Source organism: Anabrus simplex, chromosome 9 (genome assembly GCF_040414725.1).
Source record: "Anabrus simplex isolate iqAnaSimp1 chromosome 9, ASM4041472v1, whole genome shotgun sequence".
NCBI classification, from domain to species: Eukaryota; Metazoa; Arthropoda; class Insecta; order Orthoptera; family Tettigoniidae; genus Anabrus; species Anabrus simplex.
Genome location: NC_090273.1, coordinates 126,099,623 through 126,127,601, shown reverse-complemented (window position 1 = coordinate 126,127,601; position 27,979 = coordinate 126,099,623). Strand labels below are relative to the sequence as shown.

The following is a 27,979-nucleotide window of genomic DNA, read 5'->3' as shown; positions in this document are numbered from 1 at the left end:
TAGTGTGCTGCGAGCTTTGCGACGTCCCAGTAACTACGAGTGTAAGCTTAGTAGTTGTCATCAGCAGTTCTCATATGGAAACGTGTGTGACGAACTGTTATTAGGGTGTAAACCTACCTGGATGCCTTACAATCGTTGTTGGCAGGGTATGTCTTGTGGTTCAGACCGGGCCGGAGGTGTTCTGTGCTATGTGGCATCTCTTCAAAATAACTGACATCCACACTTACAGTGCATTTCGGACATCGTCTTCAAGTTGTCGCGTACAGCTAGACACAATTACACATTGCACTGTCATATACCGAAGTACCTAATTATTATTAACAAATACATCGCAAATGGGAAATATCCTGTTGGCAATGGTCACTTACAGTAGTGTAATAATAACCAGCATACTGATGTGGGCAAGTTTTCCTTCGTCAATGGAACCATAAGGGATTGGAATAAATTACCTCCACCGAGCTCAATAGCTGCAGTCGCTTAAGTGCAGCCAGTATCCAGTATTTGGGAGAAAGTGGGTTCAAACCCCACTGTCGGCAGCCCTGAAGATGGTTTTCCGTGTTTCCCACTTTCACACCAGGCAAATGCTGGGGCTGTACCTTAATTAAGGTCATGGCCGCTTCCTTCCCACTCCTAGCCCTTTCCTGTCCCATCGTCGCCATAAGACCTATCTGTGTCAGTGCGACATACAGCAAATAGCAAAAAAAAGTTACCTGCAACAGTCTTTGATAGATTCTCTTCCGGTGTCAAATTGTTTAAGATGTTGATTAGTGCCAGTGTAAAGTGAAAAGTAAAAGCTGTAAACGACTGACACTGAATTTGTGATTTTCTGCTGGATTTAGAATGTTACACTAGTAGTATTTTTTTTTCTAATATTTTCTCTTCATGGAATTGCTTGTTGTACTCTTGTTGTAGTTGTTGGGTAGCGATGTTTTAACTTTAATATCACTCGCAGTGTTAAGCTAGTAGTACGTTCAACCTGTCCTACAGTATTGTGAGCCATAGTGTTAAATAATGGAAATAGTTAAATCGTGTGAATATGTGTATAATGATGCAGGATTTAGAAATTTAAACTCTTAGCATTTCTTGTCATATTTTCTTTCGTTGGCGTTGTCGTTATAGGATAATGATGCCATTGGTTTAACTTCACTTTATTATCACTTGTAATGTTAAGCTAGTAGAAAGCTCATCCTATAGTATTATAAGCGGTAGTGTTAGGCACTGGAAATACTGAATCTGTTTATGATGATGATGGATTTAGAATATTAAATTAGTAGTACTTATTGTAATATTTCCTTTCCATGGAATTGCTTGTTGTACTCTTCTTGTTGTTGGGGTAATTATGATAACTTTACATATGACGCGAATAGAGTAGGAATTAATTCCTTCGTCACCAAAATATCGGTAAACACCAGCAGTGGTCATAATATGATATTGAGTGCGGGGTCTGATAACAATGTACACCTACCTATCGAAAGAATTGGAGCAAACTCAAGCATTTTAGATTACACATTCCACTCATGCGTAATGGTGGTTGCATATGTAGCAGGGCACATCTTGCCTCGTCTCGAGTTCAAATAATGCACGCATCTAGTACCCAGGTAGGTGTACCTACAGTAGCTGTCAATTTCTGTACTTAGCCTATTAATTCGTGTACTTACCACTGCATACTATGCCAGAATCCATATCCTTTATAGCCTAATTATGTTACACTGTGTCAAGATAGACCTCGCTAGAAATGAGAGAAATGACCGCCCTAGTCGCTTGTTGACACGTATTTACGGAATGGAGAAGGTGCGTGGTTTGCTATTCGCATACTCGGCGAAAACAACGCTCTCAAGATCTCTCAAAATTATCGAGAGAAATAGTGTCTGCGCTATTCTCGAGAAATCTTGAGATCTCGCCTCAGACTGCCCATCACTAGTCGACAGGGTAGCTTCTTGTGATGCAGACCGGTTCTGAGGTGTTCTGTAACGATTCCTCTTCATTGATATTATGCGTTAGTAAGTGCAGGATCATCCCAGAAGTATTTCTGCCGATGTATTTTACTTCTTTTGAAGAAGCAACACAGTGGGCCGTGCTATGTGGCATCTCTTTAAACTAACTGACATCCACGACTTACGTTGCGTTTCAGATATCGTCTTCAAATTGTCGCGCGCAGCTAGTACATTTCCACATTGCACCGTCATGTACCAAGGTAACTAATTATGCCGAGAATACTCTATAACATTGTAAGGAATTACATCCTTCGTCACCAAAATATTGGTAAACACAAGCAGTGATCATATGTTATTGAATGTGGGGTCTGATAACGATGTATACTTATCTGTCGAAAGAATTGGAACAAACTGAAGCACTTTAGATTACACATTCCACTCATGCGTAATGGTGGTGGCATACGCAGCATGGCGCATCTCGCCTCGCCTCGTCTCGAGTTCAAATAATGCACGCCTCTAGTATCCAGGTATGTAAACCTACAGTAACTGTCAGGTTCTGTACTTAACCACTCATTTGTGTACGTACCAGTGCATACAGTGCCAGAATGCGTATCTTTTATAATTATGTTATACTGCATCAAAATAGAATTTGGTAAAATTGAACGCACTAGTTGCTTGTTGACACGTATTTACGAAATGGAGAAGACCTGTAGTTGGCTATTTGCACACTCAGCACAAACAACATTCAGCTCCGACTACCTGTAGGCCTACGATACCCTTTTTGCCGCACAATGCGGTGACAACGCTCTCAGGATCTCTCAAAATTTCTCGCGAGAAACAGTGCCTGCGCTAGTCTCGAGAAATCCCGAGACCTAGTCTCGGACTGCCCATCACTAGTACCACACATGCTTTTCTCTCTTAAAAGCATTTCAGACTACCATCTTTGTCACTAAATCATCATTGAATGACAATAGGACAACCGCCTTTATTCTATAGATGCATTCAACACAAAACTGGCTGTAACGCAGAATTACAAAAAATGGGTGTAGGTCCTTTTGCCTCTCAGATATGAATTTGAGGTTGAACATCCATATTTTCACTACTAAACAATGGAAGAATGAAATGGCAATGCTACTTGGTATTATAATTCGACTATTATTGCTAGCCAATTTTGAGCTAATTTTTAAAAGGTTAAAAATATAACATCTAGGCCCAGTTTCATCAACACATGTTAGTACTTAACAAGGTGTTAAATCATTTTAACATGCGATTTAAGAAAATTTGCGTTTCATCAACAAATGTTAAACTGCGTATTAAAGTTAACATCAGCCATTTCCAATGTTAAATGGCTAACATTAGCATTTAGCAACCTGTTCCAAAATGGCTGCTGTGAATCTTGCTTTCGAGGCGGAATTGCTCTATTTAGATCTTTTACAAAACAATCCCGATCGAAAAAGAGTTCAGCGACGTAATGACTTTGAAAATTTGACGGATCCGAAATTTCTTCATAGATATAGGTTATCGAAAACAGTCGTTGCTAAGGTTGTTAACGAAATTCAAGTGAGGTTAGAATATCCTACGAAGAGAAACTTACCTCTCTCTCCAATGTTGCAGGTACTGATAATATTAAGAGTTTTTGCTACTGGTTATTTTCACATAATGGCCAGAGACAATGCTGGAATTTCTAAAGCCACTGTTAATAGAGTTGTTTGTCGAGTGTCTGCAGCAATAGCATCCATGAGAAGGAGGTATATAACATTCCCTTCAGTAGAAGAGCGTCAGCAAATTATCCGCGACTTCTATGAAATAAGCCGTTTTCCTGGTGTTTGTTCTACGTGCAATAAATTGCACACATGTAAGAATCCAATCACCTGGAGGCAATTGGGCCGAAATATATCTTAATCGAAAGGGATATTTCTCTGTTAATGTTCAGGTAATTAGTGAGCCTAACCTCCAAATCAGGGATATACTTGCTAGGTGGTCTGGTTCTGCACACGACAATACAATATTTAATAACTCCCATATTGGAGCACAGTTTGAAGTGGGACAATTAACGAAGTGATTTTGTTAGGCGACAGCGGATACCCGCTAAAAAAAGTATCTGTTTACCCCATTGAAACCCTCGCGGACTTTTCCCGCGCCTCATCCTTTTCTTTTATCGTCGAGCCATCTGTGCGCTTGCACTCAATAACTTACATATATTTACTAATTCAATTAACAACTCTTTTTCGAAGGAGGAAAAATTAGAGCTACGATTCCGTTTCACTTCACGCGCCATATTTTATAGCTGTGCTCAAACAAAGGTGTATCGGAGCGCGCTGTAAAACAGCATGTTCGTACCACTGCCTCCTTGATTCGCACCAGTTCGCAATATTGGGAGAGTTAACAGTCGATTAGTTAACATTTCACAAGAAAAGTTTGATGAAACGCAAGAAACCTAACAAGATGTTAAATTTCTAACTCCGTATTAACTAACTACTTATTGGTATATATTTAACATGTGTTGTTGAAACCGGGCCCTAATGTAACAATTCTGTGAAGATAATCATAGTCCCTGGAAAAGGCTTGTGGGCCCCATACTCCAACACAAACTCTGAATCTAATCGTATATACTTGAGACATTGTAAAAACTTCACGAATATTATGAAATGAGATATGTAATTTATCCCAGTTAATTACATTAATTCCACAAGAATTCACTATGCGTGACAGCCGTCGCAGCTGTTACCAATAGGCATTTCTTAACACTCGTGTTGTTGAATAACCTATACGCTACAATAAAACTTTCCAAAATTTTATATAATTCTAGCTTTATTCCAATGAGAATCCACCAGTTTCAGCTGGATCAGGAATGGAATGAAGTGCCATCCAGCGGTAGGGATAGGAACTGCGCTGGCTGCCGAAGCCTGTCACACTCCTTTGGGGAAATGATTAATGACAGATGAAATGAAATAATATTGGAGTGTGTTGCTGGAATGAAAGATCACAGGGAAAACCGGAGTAGCCAGAAAAATTCATGTCCCGTCTCCACTTTGTCCAGCACAAATCTCACATGGAGTGGCTGAGATTTGTGATCCACGGAACCCAGCGAGGAGAAGCCAAGCGTGCTGCCGCCTGAGCCATAGAGGCTAGATTTAATACAAAACCTTCAGATTTATCCTTGTGCCACAGAGCAGAGCTTTAGTGCAGTAATTTTTTTAAACCACAGCAGTGGCAACGGGCACACACGATTTCATTCTTAAATTTGCAACAGAACTGGGATTTAAACTGCTTTATGGTCGTTAATCCTACGAATAAAGTAAGGTAAATATTTTGTATTGTCTCGAGGAAATTATGGCATATTTTTGTTGAAAGAGCCTGTGATGACTGATTTTCATAGTATTAAATAAAAATGTAAATAAATTATGTCCTGTTATATAATGGTAACGATTTTGAGCTGTTAACGTGGCTGTGATACATACAAATATAAATTTTATTTGCGTCTTATGTTATAAGAATTGCCAAAACTATAGTAGGCAACGATAGAAAAAATATAGCCAAGTGGGTTGCAAGAATTTGATAACTTTCACTCACCTACCCACTATTGTACTATTATCAAATGAATTACACTATGGGGAAGAATATATTGGTGCAGTTTTGCCAAATAAACCTATGGGGAAAATACTGGCTTATATCAGTGTAAGGTACATTCATTCTTTCATTCATTTATGTAACCAAGCATGTTGACTGAATATTTATAATAGGACTGTGAACTTGGTGGAGGGGAGGGGGGGAGTAGATAGGTTTGTATCCTGATGCTGGCTATGGCTATCCAGAATGTGATTCTCCATTCCTTCCAGACAAGTAATGAAATACAGTAGAACCTCGGTAATTCGAAATCGGTTAATTCAAATCCCGCCTAATTCGAAGAAGCTCTCGTTCCCGGAAACATGAGATACAGTTTTGCATGTTATTTAATTTGTTTAATTCAAAATACGGATAATTCGAAGTACAATGTCGGCCCCATTACTGAAAATCAGACTTAATTCGAAACTGCCTTTACAGTTTAAAACAATAGTATGTTACAGAGTAATTTCAACTCGAAATTTATTCGCGTCATAATAGAACGTGCGTTCCGGAACGTGGAGGGGTAGCATTCCGCACTTACACTCACTTCGGTGGGTCTACAGCGCGCTTTATGATTGCTAAATTGAATGAAATCGGAATTCTTTTGTATTCAACCTTTTAAGGAACGCCGTAATATCACACAACAGGCATTGTGCAGAAAAACAGAATCCGGAACATTGGCGATGCCGACAGTTGACAAAAAAACGTGGCTCATATAATAAAATTCGTAGGCACCGTACAATATTGTCATTGCCGACGAAACTGCATTGCTTTCTTTTAATGCATGCCCAAACGGTCTTATGGTTTTAAAGCAGAAAGTATCAGCCGGGTAATCGTACAAAGGTCGGGGATGGGGGTCATTGTAGTGTGTTGCAATGCACATGGAAGCAAGAAACTTTATCCCCTCGTCATAGAAAAGTTCGATAAGCCACAATGTTTTAAGGACGTCGGGCACTTTCCATGCCAGTACAAAGCATCTAAAAATGCAAACAGTAAAGAAATCCAAAAAATAATGCATTTGCACAAGGGAACCAGCATTATTTATCCTCGTCTTCAAATTGTGTGATTTTTTTTCTTTCGTTGCGTGAGGTTATGTTTGTCGGTGATTTATCCAAGTGCATTATTTGAACATTGTAAATGCGCCTTGTTGGACACATTTCAGAAATAGTTCTTTCCATGGCATTTGAAAAGTTTAAACTGTGAATCTATTGCATGTATTAATGTGTCTTAGAACACGTTGCGACGTGGCAAGTGTTTACATTTCTTAAGTACGAGAGAAGTGCCATGGCGGGAAATCGTACAAGGATAGAGTCATAGGAAAGTTTGATTTTAAGGGCATCGGGTACTTCCTGTGTAAATACAAGGCATCTAAAATGCATACAGTATAGTAATCCAATGAATAAAACACTTGCGCATGGGAGCCAGCATAGATTTCTTTGAGTCGTGCTTTTCTTTTGTTCGTTGTGTGAGGTTATGTTTGCCAGTGAGATATCCAAGTGAATTATTTGAATACTGTAAATGCACCTTCTTGGATACATTTTGGAAATAAGTTCTTTTTTCATGGCATTTGAAAGGTATAAACTGTGAATCAAGGTTATACTGCATGCAGTAACGGACCTTAGAACATTTTGTGACGCGGCAAGAGTTGGTACTTCTGAATTGTGAATTGGCGGTTAATTCGAAATCACGTAATTTGAAGTCCGATTTTTGAGTCCCAACGACTTCGAATTAACGAGGTTTTACTGTAATATCCTAATCTCTCTCAAGAATAGCAGAATGACAGGAATTCAAAGTGTATGGCTTCAGGACATAGGTGACTGTAAAATTTGATAACTTGATAACATGTGATATTTGCTGTCATTGAGCGGGAAAAACATCGATTAAGACAATACACGATGCGGCAAAGTAACTCGTCATACCCAGGAGATATTCGCGGTAAAAGACGAATGCGTATATGTTCGTCATGCCCATTACCCTGTAGCATTCAGCGTACGAATATATATACGTCATGCCCAGCTAAGAGGTTAAAGATAGTCGTAGTGTGATGATAGGACTAAATATCAAAATTTTATGAACAAGCAAGACCCCTTTAAGTACCTGGGTACTACAATAATTTACTTGCATATTTCTGATACTTTTGGTTTGGAAATCAGGGTGCGAGGTATTTGCGGTGTGTTGGGAAATCAAACTCTGTTAAAAATGATGTACTTTTATATAAAATTTTAGTATGTTTATTTTGTTACTTCTTCAATGAAATTCTACGAACTGGCAAAAAACCAAGTTGTCAAAACAAGCCAAAGTAATTGCAGTCTTGAAACCAGGAAAGGAAGGAACTGATACTTCACATTATCGACCAAATTCACTCCTTAGCGTAATCTACAAGATGCTCGAAAGAGTGATACTTAACAGTGTCCAGGAGTTAACACTGACAGAGATTGAAGCAGGATTCCAGAAACGACCGAAGACTGCTGCAGCTTTTGTCGACCTTATATCCGCCTATGACAAGGTCTGGAGAGCAGGACTCTTGCTCAAGTCATTCCTTGTCAGAAGCTAGCATGCTTACTAAACAACATTGTAAATGCACTATATTGGATACATTTCAGAAATAGTTTTTTCCATGGCATTTGAAAGGTTTGAACTGTGAATCAAAGAGATTGCATGCATTAATGCATTTTAGAATACTTTGTGGTGCGGCAAATGTTTACATTTCTGAAGTACGAGAGAAGTGCCGTGGCGGAAATTCGTGTAAGGATAAAGGTGACTGTATTGCACATGGGAGCCAGCATAGATTTCTCCTCATCTTTGAATCGTGCTTTTTTTTTTACTTTCTTCCGTTGCGAGAGGTTATGTCCGTCAGTGAGTTGTGCAAGGGTATTATTTGAATACTCTAAATGCACCTTCTTGGATATATTTTGGAAATAGGTGTTTTTTTTTGTTGTTGTTTTTTTTTCCCGCCAGGGCATTTGAAAGGTTTAAACTATGAATCAAGGTTAACTGCATGCAGTAATGGGCCTTAGAATGTTTCGTAATGCGACAAAGGTTGGCACTTCTGAATTATGAATTGGTGTTTAATTCGAAATCACGTAATTTGATGTCCGATCTTTTAGTCCCAACGACTTCAAATTAACAAGGTTTTTCTTCTTTTTATCAGCCCAATACTGTTTTATCCTTTCTGAACGTAATTTTCTTTCTGCTTCTGGAATCGCTCTCCGTTTTCTCTGCTTGTTGATTTTAGTCTGTAGTCTAGTGTGTTTTGTAAATTACTAGAAATCCCAAATATTTGCCTAGACTGAGTTAGTTTTTGCCCAGATCTCTTTGTCCGCTATACATTCCACATAGGTATTGGAAATGAACACATGACTTGTAAGTTAAATGTACCTCAGCTGTCTCTCCAGTCTTTATAGAACATGTTTTAACCACTAGAGAAGCTCTCTTCTGACTTTATATTTTGAAAACAAATTACATTGTCTTGGTGGGGAAACTAGCTTCAAAATCACTTTTGTCGTTTGTTTCCTTGCAGTGACTAGCTACTGACATTTAATTTTAAAACAAATACTCTGTGTGCAATATATGATAATTTGCTAAATATTACCCTTCTGTGAAGATGTTCATGCAGCAGCAGCTTGCCCTCACTGAACAAGCCACTTTCTGTTCTACTGTTAATAAATGTAAACTAGCCTAGTTGTAATGTATGTCAAAAATGGCTCTTTAGATGGGAGTCTTTTCCCTTGAAATGAAACTTTATTTTTTGTTGACAAATGATTCTCCCTTTTCTTTTTCAGAATGATATATTCACTGATCTCAACTTGAAAAACGCAACAACCAGCAGTTTTCATCCCATCATCTCGCTCATTCCCGCATGTCAATACCTCCTTTCATGGATTGTTCATGAAGCCAAAATAAACATCTTTTGATGTAAATGGTGTCACAATGAGTAGTAATGTATTTATGTTTTTTAGACTCTTCTATGGTTAAAGTATGGTGTAACTACTCAAATCTTCCATAGTTTTGGTATTTAAAAGATATTGTAATTTGTACGTAATTATTTCTATGTTGTATTTTAATTTGTATAAAAGTATAGTGTAATAAATATACCTTGTAGAAATAAGAGGAATGACTTGCTAAGGAATGTCTTTCCTTGCTCTAGTTCTGTTTTTTTTTTTTGAATGTCATATTGACAGCATCAATGGTATAAAGGAACTAAGAGCGAGTTAGAATTGTTTTGTTTGCAAGATTGATTGCCGTTCATTTTTTAAGTTTCTCCTGAAGCCATTCTTCTGTGAGTTCTTCTAGTTCACGGACTTCGTACACTCTTGTAAGATCAGCTTCTTTCTGCAAAGCTAGTTTTGTCCCGGCATACATTATCTGTAATTCCATTTGGCTATCTGCAAATTAAAAACAGAACATGATATAGGACATTTTTACAAATAATATTGACAAAATTAACTTTAAACTTGCATGTTCTTTTTTTCCTGTAGAAAATCAAGTACAAGAAAAATAATTAATGCCTGTAATTATTTCAAAAGAAGAAGTTGGGAGAAGGGAATATAAATAACAGAATTTTTGCCTGCGCAATCATATACATCAAAAACATTAAAGAAAATGTAGGGCTGGGCTGAGTGGATCAGATGGTTAAGGCGCTGGCCTTCTAACCCCAACTTGGCAGGTTCGATCCTGGCTCAGTCTGGTGGTATTTGAAGGTGCCTCGTGTCGGTAAATTTACTGGCACGTAAAAGAACTCCTGCGGGACTAAATTCCGGCACCTCGGCATCTCCGAAGACCGTAAAAGTAGTTAGTGAGACGTAAAGCAAATAACATTATTATTTATTATTAGAAAATATAGGAATCGCAGCATTTGGTTTAACCATCTGAAATTACATACCTTCCACGGAAGAAGAAATATTTAGCAATGATGGATGGCAAATCCAAAGCTGGATTTAAGCCAATTAATCAACAAGGAATGCCGAATCCATTTCCGATTGAAAAAACAAATCTTCAACTGTTCGCAGATGCTTTAAAAACATAAATAAGATTTGTAACAGAACACCGATCCTCTGCTTCTGTATATTCTGTAATGCTCCATTCATGCAAAGAAACATTTTTGCCTGTTGCCATCAGTTTTCTCCCATGAATTTCCTTTGATAAACTCATCACTCTGAGGGTTTGAGGCAATAACCTCTCACAACAAAAAACTGATGCATGCGCAGAACACCACCCGCATGACTTTGGCGTTTACGGTAATTCAAATAGGATGGACAAAAAACTTGCTAATGTTAATGGTTTCTATCGCTCGGAGACACAGAGGTACGCTGGAATTCTTTTAATATGTGCAAGTAAATCTGCTGATGGAACTCTGAGCATCTTCTCCAAAGTGAGCTGGGACTGAACCCACCAACTTGGGCTCAGAAGGCCATTGCTATACTGTCTGAGCCATACCAGAAAATTTGTTTCAATAGATGGACAAGGTCAGCATGAAATGCAAAGAATAAAAATAGTTAAGATTACTGCACATATCTTTCAAAGAAGATTTTTGATGCATCCTCACTGAAAATGGTTAAGTCCAACTGACTTCTGTAGTGACAATAGCCACTTCTTTTAGCAAGAATGCAAATGTGACATTTTTTAACTATATGAAAGTACTAATTTTTTTAATGTTACATAGAGCAATACTCTTGTTTTATTTCCATATTGATGCATAAGACTTCACATTTTTGCCAATTCTTTAACAAGTTTCCTCTTAACTGTTAACTGGTAATTTACATTTTAAATGACCTTATTGTCATTTCTTAATGACAGATAGTATAAGGCAATGGATGGCTGAAACATGCAGCGTCACATTCCCCACGTTAATGTGTAATTTTTTTTCCCACTCCTTAAGTAGTAATTCTTCTGAAATTTGGCTTTGCAGCATTGCAAGTGCTATCCACCCTATGCTGGCTGACACACTGGATGGCCTATGTTCAGAATTCTTTTGTTATTCTGTTTTGATGTTCATTCACTATTCAAATAATTCAAATCCACAATAAAACATCTTCTCAAGTCTCAGTTTACATCACATTCAGCTTGGGATCACTGACTGGCTGTTATAGTTCATATAATTCTGTAAATGAACATTTTATACCATTTTCACAGTTAGGACATTGATGTCACATGAAGTCAACATTAATATACTTCACTAGACTATTTTAATTATTTGCTTTGCACTCTGACACCTCAAAGAATGAAGGTACTGATGAAGGGAGGGAAGAACCATGAAAGAGGTGAAAATGATAACTCCATAGGCCTTGCAAACCTAATACCATCATGAACTGTAACAAATATTCTAGAAAATATGTTGTGATACTAGTTGATAAAGGAATCTTGTTTGGCCCTCATAGCACGTGTGATAAAACGGCTAGTAATTAATATTCTCACGAAAGTATTGATTTGCTGATAGTTCTTAACTTACTTTAATAGCAAAATCTAGGCGATTTTATTCTATTAATAATTACAAATCAATATGATTCTGTTTCATACAGCTAATGAGTCAATGAAAAGCATTATCCTCTTCTTCTTAGCCTTTTTTACAATTTCTTGAGGTCGGCACTTCGTATGGATTTCGCCCAGTTTTATGACCTGATGCCAACCCTGTGTGGAGGGATTTATTTACTATTGTACGTTTCTGTGGTGAATTAGTAGAGTGGTGTTTTTATATGAAGATATGGTAAGACAAACACAAACACTCGGTCCCTAAGCCACAGGAATTTAATTATATAGATACAATCCCTGGCTGACAAGGAGTCAGACTCGATGAAAAGAACTATTTCTTTATTAACTACTTTTCTCCTATAGTATTGTCTTTGACTGAAAGAGGTTTGACACCTTAAAGAATGAAGCTATTGTTGAAAGGGACGGAAGAATCATGAAAGACACCATAAGGGTATAAAGAGAACGAGCGTTGACTAAGAAAGTTGGCAGCAATGCCCAACTCATGTAGGGACCCCATGGTCATTACCTTATGCTTGTAAGTTCTGAGGGATTTCAGAGTATAATAGCTGATGGTCTCCCTACCGCATGTTTTACATAATTATATTCAATCCTGAAATATTACCGCCTATGGCTACATTGTTATGTAACTTTGCACATAGACTATCTCTATCTTCATCTGTAATGGCACCTGAAGTTTATATTATTGCTTTCAAAAGATATATCTGTTACTAAGGTTCTAGACGTGTATATCAAACAAAACCTCAGGAAGGACATTGTAGTTCAAGCTGGTATTAGGGGCTGCCTAGCCGAGTTGGTAAAGGTGTGCTCAATTCACTCGAAAGGACTCTAGTTGGATTCCCCATCAGTAAGTCTAAATATTTAGAAACAAAATTTCCACTTCTGGAGGGACATGTGTCCCTGGGATTACACCAGAAACGAGTACTAGGTTAATTCCTGGGGGCAAAGATCGCCGGTCATAAAGCTAACCACTCTATCCCACTTAGTGCAAAGGTTACAGATAATGGAAATCTCTACCTTCCACTCCTCAGAGGGCCTTCATGGCCTTTATGGAGATAGCTTTTGGTATTTATATCAATGAAAAGAATAGGGAACAGTTAAGACTTCGTAATTTATTCTTCAGTTATTAAAGAGTGAGACAATGCGAGTTACCATGTCCGTGAACTAGTCAAAGTACTCGTATTAAACAGCTCAAATGCAGTAGTAGTTATGAGATTTCAAGAAAAAAGGAATCGGTGTTATGTATATATAAGAAAACCTACATTTCTTGAACCTATACTATTGTATAAGCTGCAATTCATAACACATTAAAAAAATAAAATAGTTGAAGAAATTGGGCACAGAGTACATTATTTACCTTTTACAGGCACAAAATTGTAAGGAGAAAAATCCATAATTCCCAATAGGAATTAAAGATAATTACTACAGTAAAAAGAACACTTTTTTTCTGGGAACAAGACCAGTTACCCATCAAACCATCAATCATAAACATTGCTGCTGGTTCAATGCATGAAAAAGAACTGTCATCTACAGATAATGTAAATATTAGAGCACAATACACAAGGCTGATAATCCTATTATCAGTCAACAAAGACGAGAATATGGCTGTGGATATTGTAGCATTGACATTCCAGTATCTGTAGGCCATCTGATGTACCAACAGTCATGATGGCAGCTAAGGCTATTAATGAGCTGTACATGTCACAGTGCTTTCTTTTTAATAATTTCTTCTGTCCCTATTTAGAGAATGCCTTAGAGACAAAAAATACTGTACAATTTTACATACCGAGTATTTAAATATTTGCAGTCTGAAATTGCAAGAATGATTCTTTACAATATATAACAAATATCAAATTTGCTGAAAAACTGTTTTTGGGTGAATCCTCATTTGTTATATAACTGGTTTCTGAAAATGGTATTTCCTGGTAGGATTTGTTTAAACACCAAAACGATTCAAGGGTTGTGGTGTTTTCTTAAGTATTTTATCCTCTGCGCCAATCATAAAACCACTAATATCAATGTCACAAAGATGGTAAGTATTTTTGTAGAAGGGTACAGTGGGCAGGTAAATTGCCTTATCTCGTCCATTTCAGCTGGCTGACTAGCATTTGTCTTGAATTGCCAAATCAGATCTAGTCTATATCCTTTCTTCTTGCCTGTTTCAAGAAAATCGTGTCAATTCAGTGAGTGCTTCCCATTGCAGAAAGGCCATGGACTACATCTTGGACGATGAGCAGTCTTTCTAAAGTGATTGCTGTGCTGTGTGATCTTACAGTGTTGACTGTTTATTTGTCCCTTAAGCTGATATTACACTATCAAAGACATTTTTTACTTGTAGAAGATTTGACTATGATAGTTTGAATCAAAAATGGCAGATTGAAAGTTCAGCTGAAACGTTGCAACCAATGTGCTTATTTCAGAGTATAAATTAATTGTTGTCTTAATTTAAGGCTATTCAAGAAAGAGAAAATACAATAAATATTCCTATCTCTATACATTATCTTTCCTTGGGTGATACTTCACATATCTATGGAATAAGAGTTAGATAAATGTTGACACTTTTGATAAACTTTTAAGTTTCTTCATTCTGAATTTATGTAACATTTCATATCGTCATACTGCAGTTCTCTCAATACATTTTGATGGATGCCTTTCTAGTCGCACCTTTCAATACATGGTTTAAACCAGAAGTGCTCAGCTGGGTGCCCATTGAGGCTAGTCCAGTGCAGCTGGCTTACGTAGCAAGCATATGTCAGAGTGAAGCGAGAGAGCGAACACACTTTACAGGGAAGTGAAACAGTGATGTACAATTGTGACTAGGAAGCTCTTCACTACTCAGCAAAATGTTGATTGGTGTACCAGTATTTGCCCTTAAAAAGACAATACAAAAAGAAAAGAAAAAAAAAACATTTAAAGATATTCCAGTTTGATAGATACTGCGTTCGATATAAACAATCAGTTTTATTTTCTTATATTTATACATTCAAAGGAAACTGACACCTTATAATTTTTATGTTACAATTTACAAAAATATAGGGTTTAAGCATGCAAGCTACGATCTGCAATTCCTTGGATAAGAATGACAGTATTCCTATTTAAAAACGTGAAATTCCTGTTATCCATTCAGCAAAACATGGTATATTTACATAATACAACAAGTTTACTGCTAGGTTTTTCACAGTGTTGTATATTTGTGACTATTCCTGTTCAATGAATTCCTAAAATAGTATTTGAAACGTATCAGGCGTCCAATGAAAATAGCTAGTCTCTGAATGGCAAGGGAGTTTCATCACGAATAAGGACATAAGATTAAAGTACAACAACAATGTAAATGCAAATAATCTAACTGATGTTATTCCTGGTAAGCGTGATTAGACTGTTCGTGAGTTTCAACTACAAGCCACAGCTTATCCACCTTAACTCCATATTATATTAGAAATGTTTTTAAAGCACCTCTTAAAATACAGTTTAAAAAAAATTAGGGGAACATGATTTTGAATGTATGCCATGCTCCACAAAACAATACCTCACACCCAGGTATATTAACAACTAAATCTTTATTCTTTACCATTCAAGTATACAAAAGAATATTGATGGATTTGCATTTATTTTCAGAACACAAATGGAAATGTCCAAATAGGGGTGAAAACAAAGTGATAACAGTCCTCCATGAGCATTCATCACAGCTTGGCACCTACCTACGTAGCATGCTCTATATAAGTCGACGGAGCTCACGTTACGGTATCAGGTCCCATTCTTCGAGGTCTTGGAGAGTCTGTGGTGAAACAGGACGCCCACGAACACTTCTGTCAAGCCTATCCCACACATGTTTGATGGGATTAAGGTCGGGACTCACTGCTGGCCACTTCATCTCTTGAATGTCCAGTTCTCGCAAGACAGCTCTGGTGATGTGCGCTACATGAGCCCTGGCATTGTTGTGTGAGAGTACGAATTCGGGGCCAACACCGTATGCAGCAACCAACACATACTGTAGCAGTATCTGCTCGATGTAAGATTACCACGGACGACGACAAGATCCGTATGGCCATCAATACTGATGCACCCCACACCATCACAAATAGGTCACCTTCCTGGACAACATTTGGCATGTACTGTCACCATGGAGTCTCCATACACGTTGATGTCGATCACGCTGTGGCAGGGGAAATCTGGACTCGTCTGTGAACAACACAGGTCTCCATTGGTGAAGTTGCCAATTGACATGGGCACGGGCAAACAAAATGCGAGCTGCGCGATGTTGCTGCGTTAAGCGGGGCACTCGAACAGGACATCTGGGTTCCTTACTGTCTGGTCAGACACCGCGACTCCAGTGACCCTCCTGAGGTCTTGTTGCAGTTCTCTGGCAGTTGCTGAATGACGCCGCAACGTGCAGATGGTCAGATATCGGTCATCTTGTGGGGTTGTCATGCGTCCACGATCTTGTCCAACCCTCCTTGTGAATTGGCCTGTCTCACTGTAGCGATTCCACAAGCGTTGAATAACTGACGGAGAGACATTGAGATCCACAGCAACACGACGAAAAGTCCATCCTTTCTGGATCAAAGTGACGGCCCTTGCGACTTGAGCCTCGTTAAGATGTCTCATGGGATGGGCTGGTTGACGTACAACGTGCTCAGATGACCGCAGTAGGCTGTGTACCTCACAATGACACACGGATGCACCGCTATTCACTTTGTTTTGAGGGGTCACCTGACAGTTTAATGCATGGCTACGCCTACAGATGGAGTATAACTTCGATTTGACATACCCTGAGTAGCTAAGGTCTCCAGGTATGCTGTACAACCATTGGAACCCCATCTACCAAATTAACGTTCACATACCAGACGTTACAAAACATGTCTCCCTAATTTTTTTGAACTGTGTATAATCTTGAAAATTGTCATTCATTATGTCTAGTACAAAAATTATTGAGGTTGTATCTGGACAAAAAACAAACTGCAAGGAACATAAATAACATTCCTTACATTGAAAATGATGTGGATTTCTGCCCTCTTTCTTTCATTATTTTCTGCCTTCATTTCAAACTTTGGTATTGCCACAGTGATCAAGAGTGACTGGCAGAACTTCGCGCAACCTTCATGGATTGTGACATACCCGCAGCGTCACTATGGGTGAATAGCATATGCTAATCGCCTGCCTGCAGGATGAAATGCCCAGCATGAGTACCTCTGGTTTAACCTAAACGCATTTTCTTTTTGTACTCTTCTTTAGTGGTACACATATTGATCTAATATTATCTAAACAGGGACACAACTATCATTGAGCTCTCTTTGCTGAACTAGGATAAAATATTTTATGCAATAACTGTATGTTCTAAAATTTTATAACAGTTAAATACATACAATACTTAACAAATTATCTTTGACAGTGTAATATCTGCCTTAGAGTAGTTGAAAAATCAACATACACAATCCAGAGGAATATGTAAGGGTGGTTTATAAAGGTAATTATTCTTAAGAGCTGCTGTGATTTTTCCACTAATAATGTTTTGTTCCTCCTTTGCGAACCATGCGACCTTACCGCGGTGGGGAGGCTTGCGTGTCCCAATGAACCAGATAGCCGAGCCGCAGGTGCAACCATATCGGATGGGTATCTGTTGAGAGACCAGACTAACGAATGGTTCATCGAAAGGGGGGAAGCAGCCTTTCGGTACTTGCAAGGGTGGCAGTCTAGATGATTGACTGATACGGCCTTGTAATAATACTCAACATGGCTTAGCTGTGTTGATACTGCTACACAGCTGAAAGCAACAGGAAATTACAGCCATAACTAACTCCCGAGGACATGCAGCTCTCTCTGTATGAATGATGTACTGATGATGGCTTCCTCCCGAGTAAAATATTCCGGAGGTAAACTAGTCCCCCATTCGGATCTCCGGGTGGGGACTACACGAGAGGGGGCGATCATCAGGAAGATGGATACTGACATTCTGCGAGTCGGAGCGTGGAATTTTATAAGTTTGAATCGTTGTGGTAGGTTAGAGAATCTGAAAAGGGAGATGGATAGGCTAAAGTTAGATGTAGCTGGTATAAGTGAAGTACGTTGGCAGGAAGAACAGGATTTTTGGTCAGGCAACTACCGAATTATCAACACAAAATCAAACAGGGCAAATGCAGGAGTTGGTTTAGTAATGAATAAGAAAATAGGGCAGCGGGTAAGCTACTATGACCAGCATAGTGAAAGAATTATTGTCGTCAAGATAGACACCAAACCAATGTCCACCACAATAGTGCAGGTCTATATGCCTACTAGTTCAGCGGATGATGATGAAATCGAAAGAATATATGAGGAGATAGAAGATTTAATACAATATGTCAAAGGTATGCCTTTGCTGGCGAGGATATAGTGTTTACAGTGCACTATGTCTTCTGGTATGGGCTAGAATAAATTTGTTACTTTCATTGACCTGTCTCAGTCTCATCTTTGGCTTTGACAATATGAAAGTGACTGAGGTATGAGCGATGCTAGTAATACCATTCCTTATGCAGCCAGTCCCTGTTATGAATGGTGTGAAAATATCGCTCATAGGGTCAGTTGGTGCATGCATTTCAGTGGGCTTGGCAGACTGATATGTAATAGCAACTTCTGGCTCGGTGAGGAAAGCAACGGGAAACTACCTCAATCCTCATTTCCCTAGTACGCCTCTTCAGTGATGCCTAGGCTGTTTATGACAGCTGTTGGCGTAGCTGTGGAGGATCAAACCAGCCTTCGGTCTGAATACCCAACATACATACAACACATGTCAAAGGTGACGAGAATCTAATTGTGATGGGAGACTGGAATGCAGTGGTTGGCCAAGGAAGAGAAGGTAATACAGTAGGAGAATTTGACTTGGGACAAGAAAGAAAGAGGAAGTCGGCTGGTTGAATTCTGCACTGATCATAATTTAGTCCTTGCCAATACTTGGTTGAAACACCACAAACAACAGCTGTATACGTGGACGAGACCTGGAGACACTGGAAGATATCAAATAGACTTCATTATGATTAGGCAGAGATTCAGAAACCAGGTGTTAGATTGCAAAACTTTCCCAGGGGCAGATGTGGACTCTGACCACAACTTGTTGGTCATGAAATGCCATCTGAAGTTGAAGAAATTGAAGAAAGGAAAGAATGCAAAAAGATAGGATCTACACAAGTTGAAAGAAAAAGAGTGTGAGGGATTGTTTCAAGGAACATGTTGCAAAAGGACTAAATGAAAAGGCTGAAGGAAACACAATAGAGGAAGAGCGGATAGTCATGAAAAATGAAGTCAGTAGGTATGCTGAAGAAATGTTAGGAAGGAAGAAAAGATCAACTAAGAATCAGTGGGTAACTCAGGAGATGCTAGAAATGAAGAGGGCAGAAAAGAATACAGGCGATTAAAGAATGAAGTGAATAGAAAGTGCAAGGGAGCTAGGGAAGAATGCCTGATGGAAAAGTGCAAGGTTGTCGAAGGTTGTATGGTCCTAGGAAAGGTAGATGCTGCATATAGGAAAATCAAGGAAATCTTTGGAGAAAGGAAATCTAGGTGTATGAATATTAAGAGCTCAGATGGAAAGCCACTTCTAGGGAAAGAAGACAAAGCAGAAAGATGGCAGGAGCATACCCAACAGTTGTATCAAGGTAAAGATGTAGATAGTTTGGTTCTGGAACATGAAGAGGCTGTTGATGCTGATGAAATAGGAGACCCAATTTTGAGGTCAGAGTTTGACAGAGCTGTGAGTGACCTAAATAGGAACAAGGCACCTGGAATTGATGACATTCCCTCTGAATTACTGACTGCCTTAGGAGAAACCAGCATGGCAAGGTTATTTCATTTAGTGTACAAGATGTATGAGACAGGAGAAGTCCCATCCGATTTTCGGAAGAATGTTGTTATACCTATTCCCAAGAAAGCCGGTGCTGACAGGTGTGAAATCTACCGCACCATTAGTTTAGTATCTCATGCCTGCAAAATTTTAACACGTATTATTTACAGAAGAATGGAAAAACAAGTTGAAGCTGAGTTGGGAGAAGATCAATTTGGCTTCAGAAGAAATGTAGGAACACGTGAAGCAATCCTGACTTTACGTCTGACCTTAGAGGATCGAATCAAGAAGGACAAGCCCACGTACATGGCATTCGTAGATCTAGAAAAGGCATTCAATAATGTTGATTGGACCAAGCTATTTAAGATTCTGAAGATGATAGGGATCAGATACCGAGAACGAAGAATTATCTACAATCTGTATAAAAATCAGTCTGCAGTGATAAGAATCGAGGGCTTTTAAAAAGAAGCAGCAATCCAGAAAGGAGTGAGGCAAGGCTGCAGTTTGTCCCCCCTCGTTTTCAATGCTTACATAGAACAGGCAGTAAAGGAAAAAAAGGCGAAATTTGGAAAGGGAATCACAATCCAAGGAGAGGAAATCAAAACCTTGAGATTTCCCGATGATATTGTTATTTTATCGGAGACTGCAGAAGATCTCGAGAAGTTGCTGAATGGTACGGACGAAGTCTCAGGTAAGGAGTACAAGATGAAAATAAATAAGTCGAAAACAAAACTAATGGAATGCAGTCGAACGAAGGCAGGTGATGTAGGATATATCAGATTAGGAAATGAAGTCTTAAAGGAAGTAGATGAAAATTGTTACTTGGGTAGTAAAATAACTAACAATGGCAGAAGTAAGGAGGACATAAAATGCAGACTAGCAGAAGCAAAGAAGAGCTTTCTTAAGAAAGGAATTTGCTCACTTCAAACATTGATATCGGATTTAGAAAAATGTTTTTGAAGACTTTCGTGTGGAGCGTGCCATTGTATGGAAGTGAAACATGGACGATAACTAGCTCAGAAAGAAAGAGAATAGAGGCTTTTGAAATGTGGTGTTACAGAAGAATGCTGAAGGTGAAATGAATAGATCAAATCATGAATGAAGAGATACTGAATCGAATTGGTGAGAGATCGATTTGGCTAAATTTGACGAGAAGAAGAGATAGAATGATAGGACACATCTTAAGACACCCAGGACTTGTTAATTTGGTTTTTGAAGGAAGTGTATGTGGTAAGAATGGTAGGGGTAGACCAAGGTATGAATATGTCAAGCAGATTACAGCAGATGTAGGATGCAATAGTTACGTAGAAATGAAAAGCTTAGCACATGATAGGGTGGCATGGAGGGCTGCATCAAACCAGTCTATGCACTGATGACTCAAACAACAAAGACAACGTTTTCTTTACGGAAACAAATAGAAAACTATTCATGATAAAATGAGTATAATGTTGAGTGGTTGCTGTATTAAAATACCTTCCACCATTTCTATTGTTATCTTAGTACATAGGATTTTATTCTGTGTGTCTGAGTTCAAATCCCAGTAACTTTGGATAGCATTTATTATCTATTTATTTAGTCTATGGCTTTTGGTGATGGGAATGTCCGAGAAGGTGCTCGGCTTGCTGGTGCAGGTCTTATACTTGACGACCTGTGTGAAAGATGATAATCAGGTAGGGAGAGAGTGAAACCCGGTGTAAGCACATAGCCTGCTCCTGTCGAACAACACCAAGGTGTTTGTTCAATTCTTAAGACTCCCATGCAATGGATGAATCACACCATATGAACACTGTTGATAGGTTTGGAATTGAACATACAATTTTGCTGTGTTATCTAGTTATTATAAATTGTATATCACAACCTCTCCTATCCTATTGGCTAACATTTTGATGGTGATTTCTTTTTCCACCAACGGGACTTGAACCAACTAACCATGGTGTCAGACTGTAAAGACTTTATGCCTTAATGATCATGGCCACCAGGTGGGCTTTTTGGGTAGGTTTTCAATAGGACCAATGTGTGGCGACAGAAAGGGGAACTGGCCTTCAAACCTCTAACCAGGATAAACTAAACCTGGGAGGTAGTGCTGAAAAAAAAAAAAAAACTCAAAACACTGATGATTAATTTATATTTCAATTTTTAAAAAATACTGAAACCGGGAGAAAGCTGGTTTATTGTAAAAACAATACCTCTTTGAATTTTCAGGCAGCCATCAATGAATAAAGTGAACAATACCAGTGCACTATATTGCTACTGCCAATGTATTTTTAGACACTGTTTCTAGTGTGTCACACAACAGGTGTCTAAAAATGGAAGTAGGAAGAGAGTATAAACTCATGAAATAAGGATATAACAGCAGAGGCCACTGGAGTATATATAAAGGAACTTTCAATAACTATGATTTTTAAAGGATACATTTTGACATGGATGAAGTCTTAGTTTCCTGAAACCATTTTGCAAGAGAGGGGGTGTGTAGGACTAGGGTTCAAAATAATTATTAATGTAGTAATGGTCCACCATTCAATACTATAATATGTAATATTATAAATTACATTAATTAATTAGGGACTAGTTTTTGCCAGGGCTGGCCATCTTCAGCCTTAATGTAAAATATCCAATAACTACTAAACAAATGTACATGCACACAATTGACATGAAACAAATATATACAAATTGACATATGTCATCAGAACCATGAAGTTTATAACTTGGGTTCAGGCAGACTGAAGATCTATATTTATAAAACACTAATATTATTTTATTTTTCACAAAAAACTAGCTGCTCAACTACAAGGAGTTGTTAGGAGACTAGGTTTGCACCAAATTCTTCTACATCATGTGAATAATGCAGAAAAAGTCTCTAAAATTATTTTATTCTAAACACAAAATGTACTCTATGTGCATTTTCAGACCATCGTTGAAATATGGCCTAAGTACTACCAAACGAATTGTTGTGTGCATTTATTCATTTCAAGCGGGCATCAGTCAGTCATCAGTATTATAAGAATAGCATACAGCTTATTGAACTTATATTTAACACGAGGAACACAATGCTTACAAATTTGTAACGTGAAGTTTTTCTCATTAAATTATGGGACTATTTTACCCAGCCTGCTTCCACAGCCAGTGCCATTGTTCCACATGCACTATCCTGGTTTCATACTACTCTATGAATAAAGTACTGGAAAATTGTTCAAGAAAATCCTATATTAAAAAGTAAACAATGTAATTTACTCTGGATACCACAACAGCCTGGGAACTATTAGGGATACGCTTTTCATTCGACAACTGCACAAGCACATACAATTGAATGGATAACATAAAAGAGTGTTGTCTGAATGTCTTGGGTTCAATGCACAGCCGATGAAAATCTTTTTATTACTGTCGTATTTTTGTTTTGTCAAAAAGTATTAATGTTTCACATTTTCTTAGTACTAGATAATTGTTTTTTGTAGCGGTGCTCTTTCTATATATCTCTGTATAGCACATGCGTGTAGGAAATAATAGCCTATTGTGTATCTATTATGAGATTATAGATAATAGGTTTCCAGTAATGAGGGGCAAATTTCACTTCCAATGAATTCCGGATCAAAAATTCATAACAGGGATGATTTTGATCAGTATGCTAGGATGGAATGTGATTGTAAGGTAAGTTTCAAAGGCTGTTTGCAACTTCAAGGGGAATCAGAAGGCAAAAGTAAGTCTCTTCAGGGAAAATTTATGCACTTCCTTTACAACTTAATTTCCTAATCGAACAATACCTAGTGTGTAGATATTCTGTGTGGGATATGTTAGTAGTATGAGAAACAAAGGATTTAACAGTTAAGGGAGAAGACCAAGCAAATTGGCTGTGCAGTTTAAGCCATGTAGCTGTTAGCTACGAGTTCGTGCGATGTTATTTAAAATGGAGATAAACTGGATTTTTATAAGAGTACTGGATTAGATGATGCCAAATTGAAGTGCTGTGAAGTACTGTTTCTCTTTACAATATCATTTTTCATTTCTTCAAATATTTTCTATATATTCTGGCTTTAGCAAACTGAATCCTCATTTATACTGTTCCATTTGTATTACATTGAGGATTCCACAGAAAATGGATGACTGTCACACTCACTCTCTCTATTCACTGCCAAACTAATAATAATACTGTAACCATAGTAAAACTTGACTTACCTCTGGGCGTTATGTATATAAAACACATGGGGAAGGACACACGTCCATCTCCATGTTCCATCCGGTAACTGTACACTACAAAACGAGGTTGATGTCCAGGTAAATTTTCTCTAAGCTCATCTACACTTACATCCTAAAACATAATACAACACTGTTAGATTTAAATACACATAAATGATAAAGCAGACATAGACAACTAACTGATGCGTGATATGTATACTTTAAAGCTTTGAAAATGTATTTAATTATTTCTAGATACTATAGAAATAAAAATCATCATTTGCACATCGTTACAGCAGATAAACTCCAAACAATCCCAACTTTCCTTGTAAGATGGACGAACGTTATGAAGTACTGGTATTAAAAGTGATAAGGTTTTTGGATATTTAATTTCACAAGTATTTCTAAATTAATTACAGGGCTTATATCATGAAGAAATGCATGATGAACAGGAACACTTGGCTATTTGTTCATATTACCAATGTTACACTTGCTGAGAACAGCAATAAAAAATGTGGCTGCAAGTGCTCTAGTGGGGTACCATCAAAATCAGTAAATTCATTACCAATGCAATAACCACATTGCAATGAACACCAACACTGAAGAAATGAATTTGCCCCAACTGGCTCACCTATTCAACAACTGGTTAACCATTTTAAGGTTAGGAAATGAGTCAAACTTTTGATATTCAACAAAACAAGTAGACTTGACAAATCATACTAAAATATCTAACAATCAACAGTAAGTATGGCCAAGAATTTTTCCATTGGCTATAAAAATAATCAAAATGTATGACAAACGCATGAACTGGAGACAACAAAATAAAAAGTTACCCAAAACCACAACAGAAGAAACGAAAATTCCTAACAGCACCAAAAACAAACCACAATTACACACAACTTTCATCCCAGAATAATAAATCTTTCTGATATCACTTTCAGAGATAATGAAACCAAATTATGTAATATGAAAGACACGATTATTTTCAGTGAAATGGGTGGACAACAAACCAACACACAATAACATGAACTCAGCAAGATCACAACACACATCAGACACACAGCAAACAGTACGAACAATATAGAATAGATCCATTGTATCCCCTACCCATTGTAGAAGGCGACTAAAATGGGCGACCTTGACAAGACACTGATTTGTGGCATGGTATTTGTATCAGGTATGATGTTAAACTGTGTCCACCCAGTGACCGCTGTAATAAGTCATTCCCCTCCATTGAGTATCAGCGACCTCTTCTGAGGGTTGATGAACAGGTGGAGGTTAAGGGTACCCTCATGCTCTTGGGGTGAGAAATCACCCCTAAAGGTGGTTGAACTAAATCAGTTGGTTAATGGCACAGGATGTGGAAGGAAAGGGGAAACCATCCCGTTAAATATCTTAACGATATCCTATGAGCACATCATGCTAAGTCACAGAAACAAAACTCTCTTGTCATGCAATCCGAGTAGCAATACGCTCCAGTCCGGGTTTGGGCTGACTGCTGTGAAATGATATAGAGATTCCCATCAGGAACCTGAAGTATTTGTCCTGAATGAGTAAATTCACAATTCCAATATAATTGGCCCAATATTGGACATTATACATTTTCCAGCTGACTCGTGACATAGAACTTGAGAGGATTACTCCAGATTGGAATGCTTCACACTAGAATGAGAAGTTATACACAACAAAGTCATCTGCAGCTTATCAGAAACTCACTGGAAAGGCTGTGAGCATTTCAGCACTGAAGATCATGTTGTATACATCGTCGGTGCAGATGAAATGGGTCAGAACGGAATCGCATTTATCATCAACAAAAGGCTCTCTTGTTATGTAGAAGCGTAAAAACCTAACAAATGTAAACAAACATATCTGCAGTTAATTTGCACAGAAAATATTTTTTGGGATAAGGAGACTGAACGTCTGGTGAATTATAATTTTGACTGTGAAAGTGTTACAATGGCTTAAGTGCAATTAGTGAAGTGGAGAGTGAAAATGAAACTGACAACATTAGGGGAAGTGATGACATATACATGTGTGTGATGACATAGGTTCAGGCCTAAATTTCAGTGGACTGTCTTATGTTGAACATCAGGACTGCTGAATTATTTGATGAAAGAATTATGTTTCTAGTCAGATTAGTTTTTGTACAACATAATTTTTTATTGTTTTTTATAAATGTCTGAATTTTCAGGATGATGGGTAAAAAACATTTCATTCTGGGTATAACATGCATTTAAATACGAGTGGGAGAGGGTTAATGTCCAACGTACAATAAAAACCCAGAACAACAGGAATGACTGCTAAAAAAAATTTAAACATTAAGGAGCTGTGCTCTGACCTAGAGAACTATGCAATGGAGAATCACTGCACAGAAAATGTAAGAAAGTTATATACCTGGCTTTAGAATTCAAGCACAGCCAAGGAAATATCATTACCGACGCAAAAGGCATAGACAAAGTGGTGGAACTACTGCACCCAACTGCTTCATGACTAACCAGAACACATGCCAGAAGGAAATGAAGGCCTTGAACCATAAATTCTTAAAGAAGAGGTAGAATGCACAGTGAAGAAGCTACAAAATGGGAAAGCTCCTGGATCTGATGGATCGCCGTTGAAGTGCCACAAGAACATTTTTTCATTGAAAAAATAATGAACAAATACAGACATCGTTCTTCGACCACATTAAAGAAAGATAAACCTAAGATCTCCTTAACCCATTTACACCCAAATTATTTTTTTCTTGCAGTATTGATAACTTATATATATGAACACTTAGTATGACCCATTATTCATGAGGAAATGAAAAAAACCATATTTACTTGTTTAGAACCCATATAAACACATGGGTCATTACCAACCCGCTAAGCACTTGCTCGGGAAACAGGGAGAGACGATATTCTGAACATCAACCTTAGCAACAATTTATTTCTACAGACTTACAGTTTACGTACCTTTAGAAATGAGTTTTATAATGACACAAAAAGCAATAATTGTCATTGCTCTGTTTAGTTATAATAATATTTAGTACCCAAAACACGTAACTTCAGATTCCATAACTGACAGTGGAACTGAGACATTCTTCTTCGTGGTAAGGGTACATATCCACTCAGAAAAGGTATGCCAAGGAAAATAGGCATAACCAACGGTCTATTTCAATATTTGAAGAACTGTATCTACTTCCAGAAATGCACCCAAAAAATCTATAGAGTATGATCGGATTGTAAAATTTCTTTTACCTGGAAGACTAACATCAGACGAAGAAGAGGGTGGGAATATATCAACTATTTCCCAACTGAAAGAGTAAGATTTAGTTGTCCCTTTAGTACAATTTGTGTCCAAGTCACTACCGTCAACTTGTTCATTTTTCAGAAGCGGTTCAGGTTCATCACTGAATTCGGGAGAAAGTTATGAATTGAAGTTACTGTTTATTGGTATCTGCATCACTAATTCTGCTGGAGCTTGAAGCTGAGCATGATTTAGTCTGTCAGGATCTGAACAATCTTCATCTCCAGAGTCAGAATCTGTTTCTTCTCCTCTGTCTTCATGCAGCCCAGTAAAGATATCAACACCCGAGTCGGGAATATCTGAAGGGTCGGCCCCTTCGAGCTCATCCTGAATTTCTGCAACAGTTAGTTGCTATACTCTGCAATATATTACAGAGCAATTAGGGATCCTAAGACTAATTACGTAAGGGTTAAGCTAAATATATGGTCGTTATTGAGTGAATGTGGAAGTCTGTGATAGTTCTCGGGTAACTGCCCAGTGGGTCGTTAGCGACCCACACTAGGTTCTATTGAAAGTACCGGAAATTCTAAGCAACATATGCGGATATCAAATTATGTATGTATATTACTGAAGTTTTAAATAGTAAATACTGCAATGAATAACCTGCCAATGAGAACAGTTGTCAATTCTACTTATAGTCTTCACCCACATGCAGAGGGCTGACAATCCATCTTTCTTCTATTGACTC

General features: G+C 38.0%; 2 protein-coding genes across 2 annotated transcripts in view; one reads left to right on the top strand and one right to left on the bottom strand.

The window, feature by feature from the left end:
* The window catches only part of cni (protein cornichon), an 80,021-nt gene extending 70,371 nt beyond the window's left edge, over positions 1 to 9,650 (top strand). Inside the window, exon 5 of the mRNA XM_067153615.2 lies at positions 9,323 to 9,650. Coding sequence (XP_067009716.1) covers positions 9,323 to 9,350 — 28 coding nt within the window. The 3' untranslated portion in view covers positions 9,351 to 9,650. The remainder of the gene's footprint in view (positions 1 to 9,322) is intronic.
* Positions 9,651 to 9,774: 124 nt separating this feature from the next.
* GMF (Glia maturation factor) overlaps positions 9,775 to 27,979 on the bottom strand; it is a 28,649-nt gene continuing 10,444 nt past the window's right edge. Inside the window, exons 4-5 of the mRNA XM_067153616.2 lie at positions 24,007 to 24,139; positions 9,775 to 9,925 (exon numbers count right to left, since the gene is read on the bottom strand). Of these exons, the coding sequence (XP_067009717.1) occupies positions 9,786 to 9,925; positions 24,007 to 24,139 (273 nt within the window). The 3' untranslated portion in view covers positions 9,775 to 9,785. The remainder of the gene's footprint in view (positions 9,926 to 24,006; positions 24,140 to 27,979) is intronic.